The sequence below is a fragment of the Odocoileus virginianus genome, chromosome 6 (assembly GCF_023699985.2).
Source record: "Odocoileus virginianus isolate 20LAN1187 ecotype Illinois chromosome 6, Ovbor_1.2, whole genome shotgun sequence".
In the NCBI taxonomy this organism is placed as follows: Eukaryota; Metazoa; Chordata; class Mammalia; order Artiodactyla; family Cervidae; genus Odocoileus; species Odocoileus virginianus.
The window spans coordinates 46,393,728-46,413,242 of NC_069679.1; the positions used below are offsets into that span (position 1 = coordinate 46,393,728).

General features: G+C 37.0%; 1 protein-coding gene across 4 annotated transcripts in view; it reads left to right on the top strand.

Annotated features, from left to right (window-relative positions):
• The window catches only part of MYO5A (myosin VA), a 198,522-nt gene that overhangs the window by 73,631 nt on the left and 105,376 nt on the right, over positions 1 to 19,515 (top strand). For all 4 annotated transcript variants that reach the window (XM_070469262.1, XM_070469263.1, XM_070469264.1 and 1 more), the window contains exons 4-5: positions 2,827 to 2,971; positions 17,933 to 18,089. In XM_070469262.1, the coding sequence (XP_070325363.1) occupies positions 2,827 to 2,971; positions 17,933 to 18,089 (302 nt within the window). The remainder of the gene's footprint in view (positions 1 to 2,826; positions 2,972 to 17,932; positions 18,090 to 19,515) is intronic.

A 19,515-nucleotide genomic window follows, 5' to 3' on the forward strand; every position in this document is an offset into this window, starting at 1 on the left:
CTCCTTTAGGATGGACTGGTTGGATCTCCTTGCAGTCCAAGGGACTCCCAAGAGTCTTCTCCAACACCACAGTTTAAAAGCATAAATTCTTCGGTGCTCAGCTTTCTTTATAGTCCAACTCTCACATCCATACATGACCACTGGAAAAACCATAGCCTTGACTAGATGGACCTTTGTTGGCAAAGTAATGTCTCTGCTTTTCAATATGCTGTCTAGGTTGGTCATAACTTTCCTTCCCAAGGAGTAAGCGTCTTTTAATTTCATGGCTGAAGTCACCATCTGCAGTGATTTTGGAGCCCAGAAAAATAAAGTCAGCCACTGTTTCCACTGTTTCCCCATCAATTATTTGCCATGAAGTGATGGGACCAGATGCCATGATCTTAGTTTTCGGTATGTTGTGCTTTAAGCCAACTTTTTCACTCTCCTCTTTCACTTTCATCAAGAGGCTTTTTAGTTCTTTTTCACTTTCTGCGTAAGGGTGGTGTCATCTGCATATCTGAGGTTATTGATATTTCTCCCGGCAATCTTGATTCCAGCCTGTGCTTCATCCAACCCAGCATTTTTCATGATGTACTCTGCATGTAAGTTAAATAATCAGGGAGACAATATACAGCCTTGACATACTCCTTTTCCTTTTTAGAACCAGTCTGTTGTTCCATGTCCAGCTCTAACTGTTGCTTCCTGACCTGCATACAGATTCTCAAAAGATTTACCAGTGTTCATTAACTAGTTGCATTTTATGCTGAATAAACTATTTTATGAACTTACATAATATTACTCAGAATACAAAGAACTGTGTCCATCTTTTGCTTTTTCTCTGCATAGAAGTCGTATGTCATATTCAATACTGATTTGCAAGTTATTTTCATCTCTTACAAAAACCAATACTTGAAGAGTAGACATCCAAAGACTTATCTTCAAGATGTTTTCTCTTTTTCTCAATTGCTTAGCACTGCAGGACTGACTTGAATTGCGATAATACTTCTTGCTTGATTTGCTTGCGTGGGCCCTGCTCATCCCAGTACTATCTGCCAGTAACCCAGCCCAGGATTATTTTTTTCCCTCTCCTAGCAGTTAAGCATACACATGTGTATATTCCCCCTTTCCTTCTTTTTCTTCTTTCTCTGTTTCCTTCTTATTCTTCATTTTCTCTAGCTCTTTTTTCTCTACTGATTTTTTATCCTTCTTTCATTAAGTATTATCTCCTGAGTCTCAGGTCTGAGATTTCCATCCATTCCCTTCTAAGTCTCTGCTGCGTGTACACAACTTGGTGCTCAACATTTCTTCATTGGGCTCCAGTCTGGAGCAGAAACAGCTATCTTTTCTTCTTAAAAGAATTTATATTTTTTATACCCTTGATATTTGCTCTTTTTCTTTCCTATCTATTAAGTCTTTTGCTCAATTTTCATTTTTTTCTTCAGTTTATATTTCTTGCACATATGCTACCTTCTCAGTGAAGCCTTTCCTGTCCACCCTATATTTTCTCCTCCTAGTCATCAATATTCCTTCTCTGTTTAATCCCCCCTTTTCCTTACTATCTATCCTGTAATATATATATATATTTTTTTTCTTATTTATTGTCTGAATTTCCCTCTAGATTACAAGTTCCAGGAGGACAAAGATTTTTCCTTTTAAAAAATTTTTTTTATTGAAATATAGTTGATGTGGTGGCTCAGATGGTAAAGAATCCACCTGCAATGCAGGAGACCTGGCTTCGATCCCTGGGTAGGGGAGATCCCCTGGAGAAGGGAACGGCTACACACTCCAGTATTCTTGCCTGGAGAATTCCATGGACAGAGGAGCCTGGTGGGCCCCAGTCCATGGGGTTACAAAGAGTTGGACATGACTGAGCGACTTTGACTTTCACTTTACAATGTTATGTAATTTACAGGTGTACAGTATAGTGATACACAATTTTTAAAGGTTATACTCTATTTAGAGTAGTCTTTTTTTTTTTTTTACTGCTATAAATATAACACTTAGAAAAGACTCAAAACTTAATTGTAGTCAAATATTTGTTGAATGAATGACTAAAGTTAACATATATCTGCTATAAAATTTAAGGAAATATGAAAAAAAAAGTATAAAAAAGGAAAAATAATTACATGTAACTCACCACTGAAAAATAACCAGTATTAAGTTGTCTTATATCCTGTGTGTAAATGTAAAAGAGTATAAATAAATATAAAATTGGAATCAGTCTATATATAGTTGTGTGTTGTGTTTTTCTATGGCACTTAATATTTGTAACAAACATGATCTGGATCACATAGATATAATAATACATATTAAACCACTCTCCCTTTTTTAAAAAAATTTATTGAAATATAATTGATTCACAATGTCATATTTAGTTTCTGCTATATAGCAACATGACTCAGTTGTACATATGTGTATTCTTTTTCATGTTCTTTTCCATTGTGGTTTATCACAGGATATAGAATATAGTTTCCTGTGCTATACATAAACCACTGTCCCTCTGTTATGTATTTTGTTTGTTTCTACTTTTCACTGTTATGAATAACATTATAATAAACATCTTCATTTTTTAAAAAAATCCCTTTACATGAATCTGTTATAAAAATATTTGAAGTTCTTCCAATATTGCCACAGATTTTACTACTTTAAATAACCTAGTGCTGTTTGTAAATGGTGTTTTAATTAGGACTTAATGGTTCACCAGCAAATGCTATGGTATATTTTGACTCTTAACAATTTGTTAGTTTAATATTAATTGGATTTTAACTGTGATTCTCACTTTACCAAGTTTGATATGCCCATTAGGATATTACTGACTTCTTTTGTTTTTTTTACCTTTCTCCCCAGGTATAGTTCTAGTAGCTATAAATCCTTATGAACAGCTGCCTATTTATGGAGAAGATATTATTAATGCATATAGTGGTCAGAACATGGGTGATATGGATCCACATATCTTTGCAGTAGCTGAAGAAGCTTACAAGCAAATGGCCAGGTTGGTGGAAGCTCTATTACTATTTCATTACTTTTATTGGATGTGATCATTTCTTCTTTACTGAGTCACAGATATTTTAAAATACGGTGAATAACAATTTGTAAATTATTAAATAAACAGCCTCAATTAATTTGTTTCAGATGGCTTGAATTATTATCAAAATAACCTAACATTTGTAAAAGGACATATAGTTTTTAAAAATTACCTTTGGTATCTCACTATAATCCTGTGACTATTCAAGGACAGATGCTACTACGTTTTATAGATGAATGGATCAAGGTTTGGAAGTATTAAGTGACTTGCCCAATGTTATTCAGCTAGTGAGTGGCAGACCAGAACTAAAAGGCCTAAATGCTGATAGAAATCTGATTGTATCTGGGGTAAGTCAAACAGGAAACTGTGAGTTTTAAGTTAGCAAATTTTAGGGCATCAGTGATCCTGAACAGCATCAGGAAAATGTCTTTGATGATAACTGTGGAACCCTAATATTTTTAGAGTGGAGAATGAGAAAAATCTACTTTCAAGACTAGATTATGCTCTTGATAATATAATTTAATGCAAAATTATGCATGCATTGAAGAATAGTCTATTTTTAACCTATTTCTCTAGTCTATAGGTAAGGATGTGGCATGTTATAAATATGATACTGGAAACCCTCAAGCAGTTTATGGAGAGAAAACTAATACTGCAGAGTTTTTCGTTTTCTCCTTTCCAACAAGAGAGAATGTTTGTACATAATTGGACCAGTGTGTAACAGAATTTTAGAATTATTTCAATGACAGAATCAATAGAAGTCATTATACCCTCTTGTTAGTAAAATAGTATTGATACTTCTAATGACAGGTAACAGCTATTAAGTACTCTTTCTGTGCAAGGCACTGTTTAATTGCCTCCCATTTACTAAGTAGTTTTATCCTTACAGGACTCATCTAAGGTTGGTATTGTCATTTTATTATTATTATTATTTTTTTTTTAGTATTGTCATTTTATAGGTGAGAAAGCTAATGACAGAAATGAACTTTTACAAATTAGAAACAGAGTCATGAACATAGAGAATAGATTTGTTTCTAGGGGTGAGGCAGAGTAGAAGAGGAATGGACTGGGAGTTTGGGATTAGCAGATGCAAACTATTATATACAGAATGAATAAACAATAAGGTCCTACATATAGCATAAGAAACTATATTCATTATTCTGTGATAAACCATAATGAAAAAGAACATTAAAAAATAAATGTATTGGTAAAATGATTTCAAAATCAATTAGTCTGACACTATGAAATATCGACATATTAAATATAAAATGGCGAAACATGATTTTGTTCTACATGTCAATATTATTTCAGATTCTTCTATAGAATAGTAACCAAAAGTTTACTTTTATGTTTAAAAGTGAGAAAATTCCATTTATTGATATAATTTTTTTCCTCTGAAATATTGGGTTGGCCAGAGTTCATTTGGATTTTTCCACTACATCTTGTGGAAAAACAAACTTGAATGAACTTTTTGGCCAGTCCAGTAGAAAAGCCTGCCAGTATTTTGTTTGTTTGGTATTGAGCTCTGCAGAACAATGTTAGCACCTTACAAGTTGAACCAGAGAGCTACTGGGCAGAGAGGGGATTACATGGTATTCCCTACCTAAAAATAATCCCTGAAAAATTTTTTACTGTTCATAAAGAATTATATGACTTTTTTGAAAATACTATTTTTAAATATGAAAGCTTGGCTCTCACCATCCTTGTTACTGGTAATTCACAGTTTTAGGTTTATATGAATATTTCTGGCTTTTTACCCTTTGATTTGCTTTGGTTTCTTAATATTACCTCCTTAATATTTCCTCTGTGACTCCAGCATGACTTCTTAATGGCAAGTTTCTTTTCCCTTTGTTCAGTTTTGTTTTCAGACAGTTTTAAAATATGCATCAGTCAGTGATGATATTATGTTTACCACTTATATGAATTAATTTACACCCATAAAATGTGCCACAAGCCTATGCATTGGGAGCATGGGGTCTTAACCACTGGACCACCAGGGAAGTCCCTAAGGTGATTATTTTAAACTTTGAAATTAGTAAGTACCTTGTGGGAAAATACTTTGAGACTATGCAAATATCCTGTTTCTCATAATATACTTTCACTCACTAATTTTAACATCCATCAGCAGTTCTTACCTGCAGCAGTTATTACTGTGGTGTTTGCCAGGTGGGTGGTTGCTATTTCCATCATTCCTTCTACAGGTATGAATATAATCTAAGGGAAAGCTATTCTTTCCCCCTCAACTTACTTATTTTTTATTTTGTATTTGTATCAGGATGAACTCATGGACATGTATTTCATACTATGGATTATTCTGCATTTACACGCGTTACTTAGTCGCTTAGTCTTGTCTACCTCTTTGCAACACCATGGACTGTAGCCCACCAGGCTCCTTTGTCCATGGGGATTCTCCAGGCAAGAATACTGGAGTGGGTTACCATGTCCTCCTCCAGGGGATCTTCCCAACCCAGGGATCGAACCCAGGTCTCCTGCATTGCAGACGGATTCTTTACCTATTCTACATTACTATTATTATTTATTTTGTTCAAACTGTCTGAGATTTGTCCATTGAGAGCTCTTTCTAGTGTCCTTTCACATTCTCCATCATCTTTTGAGCATTTCCTTACTTTCTAGCACCACCTGACTCATTTTCTAATTTTCTTGCCCCAACCCCCAATGAATTCAGCCATTTCATCAAGGACCCCTGGTTCCTTGTACTGAAGAAATGGTACTTAGAAACTAAGATATGGGTGCTAGATGCATTCACTACTTGGGTATCCTTCCCTGTAAACCTTCTCAGTGCACACAGCTAAGAAATATGTTGCCCCCCACCCCACACCTTCATCAACAGAAGGTGTTGTCATAATTTAAAATTTCCACCAAACTGACAGGTGAGGAATGGTATCCTAGTATTGTTTTAATTTACCTTTCCCTAAGTAGCACAGACTTTGCACATCTTTAGACACACACACACACACACACACACACACACACACCTGTGTCTATATAATGTATATATATTTAAAACCATAACACCATTAAAATCATACTGATTCCTCCAATTGCAGTTCAATACCACAGTTTTTATTTAATTTATATTTTGTCTTTATTTTTAAAATCTTTATTGATGTTTATTCTTGCTTTGACTAGTCTTGGGGTACCATATGGTGGTCTTCTGTTGTGTTTTTTTTTAATTTTATTTATTTGTTTATTTATTTTTGGTTAAATTGGGTCTTCGTTGCTGTGTGCCAGCTTTGTCTGATTGCAGTGAGTGGGCTTCTCTTATTGTGAAGCACGGGCTCTAGGCACACAGGCTTCAGTCCTTGAGGCTCGCGGGCTCTAGCTGTGGCGCATTGTGGCATGTGGAATCTTCCTGGATCAGGGATTGAACTCATGGCACCTGCAGTGGCAGGTGATTCTTAACTGCTGGACCACCAGGGAAGTCCCCAACCGCAGTTTTTATTCTTGATTTCTTTTTTCTTCAACTTCTTTCTTTGATCTTGAGAAACCTGACTCTCTTTATCCTCAGTATATTTACTTGTTTGCTCAATCCTGGAATATTCTTAGTTTCAGAAATGCTAACCCATAGCTCTGTGAAAAACAAATTTACCACTCAAGTGCAATATTTGTGTCCAGGTCATTTTGTCTTTAGTCTTACATAATATGAAGTACCAATTTCCTAGTTACCTAGAAAAATAATTTTTCCCCACTTACTTTATTAATTTGTTGAACCACTCTCCCATATATGGTCACTTAGATTGTTTGCAACATTTTGCAATTGCAAACAGTGCTACAATAAACAAGTTTGTATATTTATTATTTATTGTATACATTTTTATATTTGTATTTCTTTATTTGTTTCTCTTCCAAGTTGCTTTTAATGAAGTCTTGGGAACAAAATATACAGTCTGACTCAGATACACCATGGAGCAAGGCCTAGATAATGAGATAATTTTGCCCACATCTTGGGGATAAGAGTGATATATATGTCTTTATTTTTTAAAAAGATGTAAACTCTGTACAACATTCTCCAGGAACTAGAGCCCAAGAGAACCCACTGGGAGTCTATCATCGGTAGGACCTCAGAGGCATCTCAGGGATGGAAGGAGAGGTAGGCAGTTTTTCCACAGCCGAAGGAGGCTGCAGTATCCTCATCTCTGCCAGGAATACCAGGCAGTGGCAAGCAGCACTGAAAGAACACAGTGGGGCAGTGGTATTGAGCAGCTCTCAATATCTTGATCATAAATATTTGGAACAATCCAGTCAGTGATATTTATTACCAATGGGGCCAGAGCTGGAGGGAGACTTCTCATCCACAAGGGGCAAAGAGGGCACCTCTCTGCTTGAAGAGGGACAGGAGAGGTGATGGGAGCAAAGAGCTAGAGCAAGGGGCTCTCACATTCTTGTCTACCTCACCTGGACAACTGCCACAGGGCCATGAGCAGCTTAAACCACCCAACTGCTTTCGGGAGGAAGGTGCAGAATCTAATCACTGACAGGCTTTGGTAGTTTAGGTTCATACCTGTTTTAGAGCTTTTCTCTACCAACTTGGTATCACAGGAATTCTTCAGCTGGGGTAGAAGTTCTGATTGAATGTGTCTTCATGTCCAACACTGGTGCTTTTGCTCCAAGCCAGGACCCAGTTGCTCTTGGAACCTATGGCTCCTGTGTCTAGCACAGTGCTGCTTGAGCTGAACACCGTGGCCTTGGTGACTTGTGACACAATGGTTTGAAAACCAAAATCGCTGTGTAAGCAGATGGAGGCATTGCTGGGTTTAGGGCCTATCAGCTAGTACACAGCAGAAGTGGGGTTTGACTTCACATTGTACACAGTCTTACCCCCAAAGCCTAATTGCTTGCATTTGGTTACACAGTGTTCAGTGCTAAGGCAGTAACCTTGACCACCCTTTAAGACAGGTTAGAGGTGGAATACATTTTTGTATTTTTAAAAGTGTCATTGGTAGGGCAAAAGGTAGGTATAAATATATTGCCAGATGCCCTCTAAAAGAGTTGTTCTGGTTTGCATTTTTGCCAAAATTGTTCAAGAGTGTCTATTTCCCCATAGCTTTATCAACAAAATATGTAATCTTTGTGTGTGTGTGTGTGTGTGTGTGTATGTGCTTAGTCACATCTGATTCTTTGCGACCCCATGGACCATAGCCCGCCAGGTTCCTCTATCCTGGAACTGTCCAGGCAAGAATATTGGAGTGGGTTGCCATTTCCTACTCCAGGGGATCTTCCCCACCCAGAGATCAAACCTGCATCTCTTGCATCTGCTGCATTGGCAGGGGATTCTTTACCACTGCGTCATGTTCTTGCCAGTTTAATGGTATCTTAATGTTGTTTTCATCTGCATTTCTTTAAATATGAGTAAGTTTGAATATCTTTTCATATGTTTAAGAGCAGTTTCATTTTTTGTTACTTTGTTTATGGTCTGAATTGTTGATTCAACTTTTTCCATTTTCTGTTGTTTTTTGGTTTTTTTGATCCTCAATTTTAAGAGTTAAATATATGCATATGTATATTAGCCCTTTATCTGTGTTATATTGCAGATACTTCCCCTCAATTTTATTTTGCTTGTAATGTCCTTTTCCTGGGAAATTTATTAATCTTTTTTATTTCTTTGGATTTTAAGTCACTGTTAGAAAACCTTTCTCTACACCAAAGCAAAAAACATTTAATCCTCTTTTCTTCTAGTGTTTGTATTGTTTTTATAGCTTAACTTTAGATCACTGATCCCATTGGAGTTTATACTTTCGTATGATGAGAGATATGGACCTAAATTTGTCTTTTTTCCAAATGGCTACACAGTTATCTCAGTGTCACTTATTAAGAAGCCCATCTTTGCCCCAGTTATTTAAGATGCCACCTAAAATTTATCATTCCCTCAATTTTCTTATGTTCTTGGTTTAATTTCTTGGCTATATTCTTTCCTCTTCCTTTATTCCTGTGCCAGTACCACACTGCTTTGATTATAGTGATTTTATAGTATGTAGTATGTTTTATGTTTGTGTGTCTGATACCATTAACCACCCCTCCCCCCACACTGTCTTTTTCATTATTTTCCTGGTAACCCTTAAGCACTTGTTTTTATATGTAGATTTGGTATTAACTTACCCAACTCATAAAAAATAAAGCTAACTTTTGAGTAACAACATGAAGGAAAGGAGGAAGCAAGCCATTCAGATATCTGGAGAAAGAATATTCCAAGCAGAGAGATTAGCAATTGCAAGGACCATACAAAGCCTTGAGGACTTTTGTAGCATATTTGACTTTTTCTCTGAGTGTGGGTTTTGAGCAGGGGAATGACATGATCTGGCAGCTGTGTTAAAAATTCATGACAGTTTCTTACCAAAAATGTATATCCTGAATCTAATCATGAGAAAAACTGTAAATGAGGTGTATACTGATAAATAGGTCTATATACTCTTCAAAATTATCAAGATCAAGATAGCCAAAGAAAGGCTGAGTAACGGTTCCTGATTAAAGGAGAGAGTGGAAACATGCCAGTTGAGTGCAGTGAATATTTGGAATGAATCCGTGATGATGAAGGAGACAGGGTAACCTTGTAAGGGGCAGTACTGCATGATTGTAAAATAGGGATATAGACTGTAGATAGTTTTATATCAATTTTACATCTCCTGATTTTGATCACAGTAGGTATGTAAGAGCAATGTCATTGTTCTTAGGAAGTATACTCTAAAATATGTAGGAGTCATCGTGTCTATAACCTACTCGCAGATGTTTCAGAAAATATCACAATAAGAGAAACAGAGACATTTATGAAACAAATGAGCAAAATCTAAACAATTGGTGAATCTGAGTAAAGCATGTACAGGAATTCAGTTTATTCTTTTTGCCATTTTCTGTAAGTTTGAAATCATCTCAAAGGTTAAAAAACAAACAAAACAAAAGGACTGAATGTAATGCAACAAGGGTCAATTCCAGGTAAGTAGTTAGGAGGATTTTGTATTGATCCAAGCAAGAGCTAATGATAACCTAATAGAGGAGAATACAATCAGAGATAGTGAGAAGTGGATGGGCTCTGGATAAGTTTTTAAGGTAAAATATAAGAAGGCTTGCTTATATGGGGGTATGAGAGAAAAAGAGAAGTTGGGGATGGTGGCAAAGTATTTGGTCTGAGCACCTAAAAGGTTGGAGTTGCTGTTTACTGAGATGGAGGAAATTCAGTCAGGGCAGGTTGTGCATGTAGGGGTGGAAGTATTGGAAGAAGAGGGTGGGATTCCATTTTAGGTATCTAAGACTGAAATAGCATTTTCGACATCTGTCCTCAAAGCACAGTTGACACAAGTGATTCTCTTGCCCCCTAGATGTCCAGTGACAGCAGCATAACTAGGATCCTTGGCTCATTACTTCTTTCTCAGCATGACGCTTACAGAGAATAGTGTCCTCATAGAATGTTTTTATAGACTAGCCTCTTAATTTTAACAGTCCTGTCAGCTTACAGAAGAGAAGAACTCAGTGGGCTGCTATGTCTGTTGGTCTTCTCATATTTTTGTTTCACATTCTTATCAGCCTTTTCTCATCCTGAAACTGATTGCTCTCTGATAATTAAAGCACAGTATTATTTTCCTTAAAACATCAGGGCTTTTTTTTTTTAATCTCTTTTTCTCTTTAAATCCAAGTAATATTGATTGCTTGATTTGGTATTGTTTTCCTCCACTGTGAATGGTAGAGCAAATAAACTTTATTGATTGTTTCATTTATGGGTTTTCTTAAAATAAATTTGAGAGTTACAGGCATAACCTTAGTGTAAGGGAAACGATATCCATACTAGTCGAAGCTACATAAACAAATAACTATATAAGCTTAAATCTTCCAGTCTCCCTGGACCTCAGCTTCATTACCTGAAATAGAACACTTGCACTCGATGATGTAACTTTACACTGAAGGCATTCTTTGGTATGCGTTTGTTTCCATTTGGTTCATGGGCACTAAAGCAGAAGTCTTTTACTCTTCCCAGTGGAGGGCAAACCATGGTGAGGAGCTTGCAGAGAAGCAGGAGCACAGTATAGACTTTTCATCTGGAAACGAAGAGATGTGGAGTGTAACAACTCACCTCTGCTTTAACCTTGGAATAGCCATCTGACCTCTCTGCGTTATTGTTTCCCCCAACCAAGAAAAGATGATATTTATCATGCTTACATCAGAGATGAAGATTACCTTAAACGATAAACATAAAAAGCACTTTGAAAAATACTATTTAAATCTAAGCTGTTACTATCATCACAGTCTTCATCATCATGCAGTCTCACGACTCTATTGCTAGGCCTTTCCTTAGGATGGGCCCTTCTTGCATTTGTTTAGGCAATCTCTGAAGCTTCACTCTGAGTTTCATTGGCCAAGTGGATGCTGGCTATTATAGATCATAAAATCTCTCCTGTTGCTGCCTGTGACTCACCAGCCATGTGGTACCAATTATTTCTACTTATGCAAATATGAAGTAGCACATGCTATGTGATAAGGAATTTTATATAAGGATTATATATATATATATACATACATATATATGTATGTATATATATATAGGGGGACTAACTTCTGTTAGTAATTAGGAGCTGCCATGTTTAGAAATACACTGTGTGCCAAGCATGGGGTCAGGCATGTTACCGCTAATTTCATTATACCCCTGGGAGCAAACGTCATCATCCCTGCTTTACAAATGAGAAAACTGAGGAAAGTAACTTTCAGACCATTGTGCTAATAGTATCTGGGAACTGAGGTTTGAATCTGGTTCTGAGTCTCCAAAGCCTATCCTCTTTGTTGTTTAATTTTCTTACTTCCAATTACATGACCCTATTTATATATATGCATTACTGGAAAAAACAGACTATTTCTTTTATGGCATCTTTACATTAATTTCACAGGCTCTATACTGATGAAAGGCTTCCCTGGTGGCTCAGTGATAAAGAATCTGCCTGCCACTGCAGGATACATGAGTTCAGTCCCTGGGTTGGGAAGATCCCCTGGAGAAGGAAATGGCAACACACTCCAGTATTCTTGCCTGGGAAATTCCATGGACAGAGGAGCCTGGAGGGCTACAGTCCACGGGGTCACAAAAGAGCTGGACATGACTTGACGACTACACAATAACAACATACTAATGAAACAGGGAAGTCAAATTGACAAGAGAAGAATTGACAGTCATATGACAGACTTCTCAGCAGGAATTGGATGTATCTCTAAGGAACATTTGTTTTCATTTCCTGAGTAATCTTTCTGCCTCTGTAGCCCAGCTTTCATCAGTGCACCAGCACAGTCATATAGCAAATATTTCTACTTAAAAACTAATAGTACATATTGTCTTATTTACTTATTATCTAGTAAGTTTTAGAGTTTAAATCTTTTCTTCTTGGGATTAATCAAAAGGAGAAATCTTGGAGAAACAGAGCAGAGCCTATCTTAATGCTTGGCAATGATAAAAATGTAGAAAAACCTTGCACCTTCTAACAAGAGAAATAGAGAAATAGAGTCTCAAGTAAAAGCTATATCACAGTAAATACATAACTTTGGAAGAAAAATTTTATTACACTAGCTTAATATTTTTCTTTTTTTTTAATCAAGGGATTGAATAAGGGAGAAGCAATTAGATTGAGTGCCTGTAAAAAAATAAACCTCTAGATTTTGTTTCATGAGAATATGTTCACTTGTAAACTAAAAATTAGACCTAGGTGCTTGTATACTTAAACGGTTCATGGCAACACCTGAGAGTTAATACCGAGGTGAGTGGATATAGTAAATTAAATTCTGTGTGAGTCAGGCTGGCATTATTTAGTTTCCTCATTAATGACTTGGATATGAATGGAAGGTATGCTCATTAAGTTTGCAGAAAACAAGATGATGGTCTTGGAAATATGAATAGTATTCAGCATGAGCACAATAAACTAGAGAGATTATATTTATACAGTAAAGTTCAGAAGGAAAATGTGTAAAATAATCCACCTGATACAAAATGAAATCTTGATAGATATAATCTAAGGAAAGGCTGGACAGACCAAACAGATACAGATTGAAGGAAAATAAACTAAAGTATAACATCTCTCTCCTTCATCAACCCAGAGTGGATATTCTATCCTCAAATAATTTAGTTCCTATGGTTTCAGGTGATTCTCCATAGTTTAATTCTATTGCCTTTTCCCGTACAACCTTGTTTCTCATTATTATTATATATGAGTCAATTCGGGCATCACCTTCTCTAGAAAGCATTTCCTGGCGTCTCCTCTTCATATCTCCCTCTCCTTCTCCATGCTTTCATAAGATCCTGGGTAGACCTCTTTTCTTGTAATTGTTGTTGTCGTTGTTTAGTCGCTAAGTCATGTCTGACTCTTTGCGACCCCATGGATGTGTAACCCGCCAGACTCCTCTGTCCATTGGATTTCTCAGGCAAGAATACTGGTGTGGGTTGCCATTTCCTTCTCCAGGGGATCCTCCCAATCCAGGGGTCTAAATTGCATCTCCTGCACTAGCAGGCCAGTTTCTTTACCACTGAACCACCAGGTCCACTATATTTTGACTATACTTTTCAGCCTGTCTCAATAGGCCATGACCATAGAGTCTTTTATCTTCATAAAATGTTTGGCATATGGTGACTACTCATTTCATTGTTGAATGAATGAATGAAGCAGTATTTTTGGGTGGTAGCTTTTGATTCACATTATAGCCTCTGGAAGTACCATTTACTAAACAGATTACAAGAGTTCACTTCTACTTCAGGGCACCCAGTACCCAGGCCATTTAGGATCATTGCAGAGACACTAGAGAGGACTGGCTAAGCCAGAAATCATAAATTCTCAGTTCTTGCAGTCTTAGGATGTTCCAGATTGATTTGTCCTTGATGAAGAATGGTAAATCTGTATTCCTTAATTTGGTTTTATCAGGTCCTTGAAATGATATCTACATCCCAGTAGTAAATGAAGGGGCTTATAAGGATGAGAGCACTCTAAGGATCAGCTAATCAAAATTTGGAAGGACAATAAATTATTATTTATGTATTTGCACACTTTCACTTTCAACATTCTAAAAGTTAGAGCTCAAATAAGTAGAGTAGGATAGACTCTGATATTCACCTTAAAACCACAAAATTTTGTATCCCTTGTATTTTTGCTGTTTTCTCCCTATCTCTTTTATACTTTTCCTATTTTTCCCTTTTCATGTCTTTATTATATATTACCCTTCTTCCTTTTATGTCTCTAGTTATCTTTCTTACTTCTACCTGTCTCTGCTTTTGTCTCTTTTTGACATTTCATCCTGTGGCCACATATAGCTGATCAACATTTTAAAGATGACTGTACGGAGAAGGTGATGGCACCCCACTCCAGTACTCTTGCCTGGAGAATCCCATGGACGGAGGAGCCTGGTAGGCTGCAGTCCATGGGGTGGCTAAGAGTCGGACACGACTGAGCGACTTCACTTTCACTTTTCACTTTCATACATTGGAGAAGGAAATGGCGACCCACTCGTGTTCTTGCCTGGAGAATCCCAGGGATGGCGGAGCCTGGTGGGCTGCCGTCTGTGGGGTCGCACAGAGTCGGACACGACTGAAGTGACTAGCAGCAGCAGCAGCAGTACTTATTTTATACACATTTCTATTTCCTGTTTTTCATTTAAAAGCAAGTAGAAAGAGCTTACATTTTTTTCTCTTTGTAGCCCTGTGTTGATTTTGACCATCTCAGATTCAAGGGTCCTACAGAGAAGAAATGTTTGGCCATGTCAAATATAGCCCTTTAAGACCATCTGAGCATCTGTAGGCCTGTCGTATTCCAATTGTACTTGGTCCCAAGAGTTTACCTGGCTTAGAGTATAGGCTGTGGAATATCCAACATCTGAAAAATCAACTCTGGAGTTAAACTTTTAGTTTATAGTATTAATAGTTTAGAACTGAGAAGGATTTTGGGTGCTATTTAATCATTGAAATGAGGTAAACTGTGACCCAGAGAAGGCATGCACTTGCTCAAGGTCGTGAACTTGGTAAATGACAGGTCAAAGATCAGAACCTGATTCAGAGAAATTTCTGTAATGGAAGAGTGGTGCTTATTTATATACTGGAGTGCTCTACTAGGCTTGGGGAATAAGGGAAGCCTCTGCCCAGAAGCAGAGGAATATAATAAATAATGGAGTCCCTTAAAAAACTGCTGGTCATGTGGATCCTGGATCCTAAATCTCCTGGAAAAGAAAATGTATCTGGTATGTGCTTGATATCACTGTGTGTATGTGTATATTTGTACAAATCTGTGTGACCCTTCTGAACAGTCCTCAACCTTATCTCCTTTCAGAGTTCTCTTTTTCCCTGTGGTATAGGAAAGGGCTACTACATAATGAAGTTTAAATTTTTTAATATAACATTTTATCACACTTGCGTGCATGCTCACTTGCTCAGTCATGTCTGACTCTTTGCAACCCCATGAACTGTAGCCCACCAGGCTCCTTTGTCCGTGGGATTTTCCAGGCAAGAATACTGCAGTGGGGGTGCCGTTTCTTTCTCCAGGGGATCTTCCCAACTCAAGGATCAAACCTGCATCTCATGCACTGGCAGGTGGATTCTTTACCACTGAGCCACCTGGGAAGCCCCAACTTTTTATCATAAAGACTTGAAATAGTATTTGAAAGGCAGTACAGTTTAGGATAACAGTTCCCACTAATATTTCCTTTTTATCAGACTAGTGGAAGCCTCTTCACCTTGTTTATTGTCGGAAGGCATGCTGGGAGAATTTTGTCAAGGTAGCTGTCACACAGGGGATAGTGACAGAACTGATCATGCCAGAATTAAGAAGAGATATTTTTTCTAATTATATTATAGAAGGGAATCCAAAGACTGCTGATACTGTCCTTTGATTAATATATCTGAGAACATTAAAATGTTCTAAATGACTGAAAAAGAGAAAGGCGGTATTGGTCCTACAACGAGAACTGGTTAAGAGTGATTTATCTTGAACTATGAGAGTATCTGATTGAGTCTAGAAATTCAAATAAAAAGGAATGAGTTGATGGCTGTGAGGTTCAAGGAATTTTTTTAGAAATGAGAATTGCATGCAAGCTTTTATTGTAAGTATTAAATATTCCTTAGTGTGTCACCTAGGTCCTAATTTTCCCCATAGTATGAGAGTCAAAGTGTCAGAACAGGCTGTTTACCAGCCCTGGTAGTGTGATGTGAACCACTTAATCAGGCCTGAGTTGGATATTCCCATTGTATTTTTCAAATTTTCTAACATAATGTGGTGACTCCCATTTCTCAATGAAAAAACAGCCTTTATCATAGAAAAATCTTTGTACTTTGGAAATTTATTGTGAGTACTTTTGATTGTACCACTTTGGTGTCTCTTAAACCCATCTGCCTGTCTCAGTCAAGACCACCACAATCTTTGTTCAGACTTTCATACCTTTTCATCTGCACCCCCTGCCACTCATATCCACATTGCTGCCAGAGTGATTTTACTGATTGGATTGTTTATTTTCTGTTTAAAACCCTGAAGTAGTACTCTGTGACCTTTAGGTAAACTTCAAATTCCTTAACATCTCATGTAAGATCTTTGTGATCCACTTCTCATTAACCTCTGTGGCCTTATCTGTCATTACTTCATGTTCTAGACAAATTGAATTATCTAATGTTTCCTAACTTCTCATGCATCTGAGCCTTCACTTATGTTATCTCCTTTCCCTGGAATGTTTCTTTCCTAACTTCTTCCCTTGCTTTCTCTTACTCATTTTTCTAGGCTTGGCTAAGGGATCATCTCTAGGGAGCCTTCCTTGATCACCTCTTCTTCTCAATACCTCATTACATTTATTATAGTCTTTAATTATTAGTTTGTCTTTCCTCTCAGACCATCAACCACTAGAGGATACAGATCATAGCTTTTTAAACTTGTATCCCTTGTATCTAGCACCATGTTTGGTGTGTAGTAGGTGTTTGCTAAATGCTTGTTGGATAAGTAAATCTTTTAAAAGACAAAAAGGTCATCTTCTGTAGTGAAATAACTTCCTAATCTTGTGGCATATAGGATAGTTCCACTGAAAACCCCTGAAGTCATCTTGTCTCTCTGTAAATTAAGGGTACAAAGGATACCACCTTTATGAACTTGTTCAGTTAGTTTGATGGATCGTAGCTGATTGCTGGTTTCATCTCAGGAAGTTTTAGTTTCCTGCTTCTGTCCCAATCAAAGTCATAGCCAAGGCAGATTTATTCCTAGGCTCACTTTCACTCAATGCACATTTACTAAGCATTTGTGATGTGTAGACTCTGGACTAGGTGCTGAATATTAACAGTATGGTAACATAGGTTCTTATCCTCAAAGAAATGTTAGTCTTATGAGCAAGTTCGTCACCTAGAGTTTTGAGTCACTGTATGAGTGAATTAAAGATGTATGTAATAGTAGATAGTCTTTGAGTTTTAACATATTTGAATGAATCAGCCAAGAAATGAACTGTTTATTCTCTGATAATGAGAGTACTTTAATAAGAACTGGAATTTGTGAGAGATACTACTTTATGGACTGTTAGCTAGTAGACAATTTCTCATTTTAATTAAGTAGTATTTTCTTCTAAATTCACTTGTCGTAACTCCTATCTCTTCTGAAGATGGTTGACAACAGTGCTGTAATATCAAAAATAACTTTATTAATAAAGTAATATATTTGAGATATGTACACACAAAAAATTCAGACTTACAGATTCATTCTTAGATGCAATGCTCTCAAATTTAATGCGTGATATCTTCTTCTCCTTCTCTACTCATTGTTACTTGGTAAGTAGTTATTTTTATTAGGAACTGTCATTCTTGGGTTCCTTCTTACAATTTTGCATGTATGAACCAGCAAGAACTCACCTTGGCTCATTGATGAGAACACAGAGAAAATGATGTTAATCACACTTAGAAGTGGGCAGTAATGTCAGTTACTGTTCTTTGTTTTACAGAGATGAACGAAATCAGTCCATCATTGTAAGTGGAGAGTCTGGGGCAGGAAAAACAGTCTCAGCGAAGTATGCCATGAGATACTTTGCAACAGTCAGTGGTTCTGCCAGTGAAGCCAATGTTGAGGAGAAGGTGTTGGCTTCCAACCCCATCATGGAGGTAAGACAGCAGCAGCCACGGCCTTCTTACTGTATCCTCTCCGTAAGAACCACACTGAAAAATTTGATTGAAACATCACATGTCGGAAAGTTTGGGACCTCCCAACCACTAAGAGTAGGAAAATATTATTCCAGATATTAGTAAGAGATCTAGGAAAAGTAAAAATTCAGTAAAGTAGACATTTTAAGTAAAGTCCAGCTATAAAGGATTCCACTGTATTCCATAAACCTGTGTTTTTAACCTACCACTACATTGTTGCCTCCAAGTAGCTGGCAATGGCACTTCTTTTCCTCAAGTTTCTTTTCCCCAGTTAATGGACTTGTATCTGTTGCTGCTTGTACTGGAAGTATAAACTACTCCTTTCCCCCCAATCCTGAGCTTATTTAAGCTCCTAAAACGTGGGATTCACTGTGCCCAAGCATAAATGAGCTTTATTCTTCCTTTACCCACATTTCGTTTTCTGTGTGTAGTCTAACCTGTTTAGCTGTAAGTTTTTGTATTTTTCCAGGTAGAACTATAAATTTAAATCATGATCTGGGAAACATTTTTCTGCATGTTTCTGCCAAGCATGTCACACAGTTTTAGATTAGAAAAAGAAATTTGCTAATATAAATTCTTGAAAAAAAGGAAGATCTGTGAAAAAGATGTCCTTTTCCCCCCCTTTAGTTAATTTAACCTTTTAAAAATTTTTTTACAATGTTGTGTTGGTTTCTGCCATTCAGCAACACAAATCAGCCATAATTATATATACATCCTCTCCCTCACTAGCCTCCACCCCTCCCCCCATCCCATTCTTCCAGGTCATCACAGAGCCCCAGACTGGGTTTCCTGTGCTACACGACAACATCTCACCAGCTATCCATCTTACACCCAATTGTGTATAAATGCTGATGCTACTTTCTCCATTTGTCTCTCTCCCTCCCCTAAGACCATTCTCTAATGGAGTCCATCTGTATCTCCATTCATTCCTGCAAATAAGTTCATCAATACCATTTTTTCAGATTCCCTATATATGTGTTAATATATTTGTTTTTTTCTTTCTGATTTACTTCACTCTGTATAACAGGCTCTAGGTGCATCCAACTCACTAGAACTGACTCAAACTCATTGAAAAGATATCCTTTCAAAAGTAGACCATATATACAAAGTAGACATGCTCAGACCAAAGAAAACAGACCTTTTGATGTAAAAATTTGAGTATTTTAGGTTTTGTAACTGGAGGATTATTTGTGTATTGATGTGATTTTAGAAAAGTTTCATTAAATGGAGAAAATAAGTCTCAGTAAATGGAGAGAAATGACTTTGGACATGCAGAAACAAACTTTTTTTTTTTTTTACTAATAGTCCAGTCAGCATTCTTTACTCCTGTTTCCTTCCCTTTGTCAAGTCTTATTTGTCACCCAAACACAGATGGCGTTTAGAACTG